This window comes from Sturnira hondurensis, unplaced genomic scaffold (genome assembly GCF_014824575.4).
Source record: "Sturnira hondurensis isolate 20B ecotype Veracruz unplaced genomic scaffold, ASM1482457v3 Scaffold0007553, whole genome shotgun sequence".
Lineage (NCBI taxonomy): Eukaryota > Metazoa > Chordata > Mammalia > Chiroptera > Phyllostomidae > Sturnira > Sturnira hondurensis.
The window spans coordinates 9,506-11,693 of NW_028080184.1; the positions used below are offsets into that span (position 1 = coordinate 9,506).

At 35.8% G+C, this 2,188-nt stretch overlaps 1 protein-coding gene across 1 annotated transcript; it reads left to right on the forward strand.

Moving 5' to 3' along the window:
- The first annotated feature begins 332 nt into the window (after window positions 1–332).
- On the forward strand, window positions 333–1,316 carry LOC118991452 (olfactory receptor 10AG1-like). Its single transcript, XM_037052666.1, has one exon. It carries the CDS (start codon window positions 333–335, stop codon window positions 1,314–1,316), a length of 984 nt encoding a protein of 327 aa, XP_036908561.1.
- Window positions 1,317–2,188: the final 872 nt, after the last annotated feature.

Here is a 2,188-nt window from a genome sequence, read left to right on the forward strand (position 1 = left end):
AGAAGCATGTCATGAAAAGGGAGATTACATGGCAAAGCTGTGGGTCTGTCTTCAACAACTCCCAATTTCTCCAGTGTGTGTGTTGACCAAGACATAGTATGGTTTAGCCTGGGTTGTATTCAGAAAGTATGAACAATGATCTTAAAATACTTTAAAGGAATTTTACAGTGATAACCTGTAATATCTACACTGAGTAAATGAGAAATGTATTAATTGGAAACCACTGCAGTGATCGTTAAAACCAATCTGCAAGTCCAGATACAATTTAAAGAAGAGGCATTCATCCATGAGGGTAAAAATAAAAGCACACTGTTAATTTCCTCTGTCCGCAGATGAAGCACCAAGAAAAACCACCAGAGGGAAATCTGACTAAACCAATGGAATTTGTTCTTCTGGACTTTGCTGATGTTCCCCATCTCCAGTGGTTTCTCTTTGGGTTATTCTTAATCATCTATATCATGATATTGGTAGGCAATGGCACTGTATTTCTAATAACAAAACTGGACCCTGCTCTCCAGACCCCAATGTATTTGTTACTGGACAATTTTTCCTTTTTGGAAATGTGCAACGTTTCAGTTATTCTTCCCAGAATGCTCATGAATCTTTGGACCCAGAGAAGAAGAATATCTTTAGTTGCCTGTGCTACACAAATGTGCTTCTTCCTCATGCTGGGTGGCACTGAGTGTTTGCTTCTGGCCATCATGGCCTATGACCGCTACGTGGCCATTTGTCACCCTCTACACCATTCCCTAATTATGAACCACAATGTCTGTGTCCGGCTGGTGTCTGGTTCTTGGCTGGGTGGCGTTCCAGTCCAAATAGGGCAGACATTCCTGACTTTCTCTCTGTCCTTTTGTGGTTCTAACCTCATCAACCACTTCTTCTGTGGCATTCCCCCAATAATCAAGTTGGCCTGTGGGGACACCACTGTAAATGAAATGATGGTCTACATAGTTGCTATGATGTTTGCCACAGTTCCCTTTCTGTTGATTCTTCTATCCTATGGCAAAGTCATCTCTACGATTCTTAACCTGCCATCAGCCTCAAGTCGGACCAAAACCTTCTCCACCTGCTCATCACATCTTATAGTGGTGACACTCTTCTTTGAATCAGCCACTATCACATATTTGACACCCAAGACCCAAGACTCAGGAGGAACCAACAAAGTGCTTTCTCTTTTCTACACTATCTCAACTCCCTTATTTAACCCCATGATATACAGTTTAAGAAACAAGGATGTCATAAAGGCACTGAAGAAACTGCTATGGAAATATTCTACTTCACTTATAAAAAATGAGTCTATTTACAGGAGTTGATTGATGTCTCACAGATCTTTAATAATATTTCAAGAGCTATTTATCTTAAACTCAATGTATCTACTTCCAAATTAAAAGTTAGTTAAACCTTTGAGAAACTTTCTGTATTGAAAGTCATGTATGTGTCCATATATGGTGCATCATTCTTAGGTAAATGGTGTAATTTTACTGTGAAATGTTCCTTCTCAGTAAGAATTTTTGACAAGTATCAATGTAATGGATTCAATTATAATATATTCTCTGTTATATCATATATTGGAAACTGTGTCACTCATTTTCATTATTTGTCACAGAATTTTTTTAAAGCCAGGCTGATAGTAGAATATTAATTAACATTTTATGTATATTAAGGGCTAACAGTGACTCAATAGAGAAATTATGTTTTTGGAAAAAAAAGTCTCTCATTTGGAATGTAGTTTTGTACAATAAATGATGTAGCTACAATGATACCAGTGAATATTAGGCAGGGTTTATGTGTATACCAAATATTTTATATAATATATTCCACTGATATGCTAGAACAACTATTATTATTAAAATATTTGCATATAATAAGAAGAGCTTGGAGTAGTCATAGGAATGTTAACAAGTTACTGCTTTTAAGTATATTTTCTTAGAGATAATAAATGGAATAGTAAATCTAAAGGAGAGGAAATAAATGTTTATAAAATTGAGCATGTACTGTAAAAACACAGGTATCACACTCATACTTTGTGCACCAAGTATGGACACACATTAGAAATGATCAACAAGAATGTAATCATTAGTGTTAACTATGGGAATATCAGAGTAAATAATTTCATTAGTTTTCTTCGTTGTACTGAAATTCAGCAGTGTATTACAATAAACATGTGGTATTTGTGTAATCATAC

Bases quoted from the DNA above. Each gene is read 5' to 3' on its own strand.
- LOC118991452 (XM_037052666.1), top strand. From the start codon at position 333: ATGAAGCACCAAGAAAAACCACCAGAGGGAAATCTGACTAAACCAATG.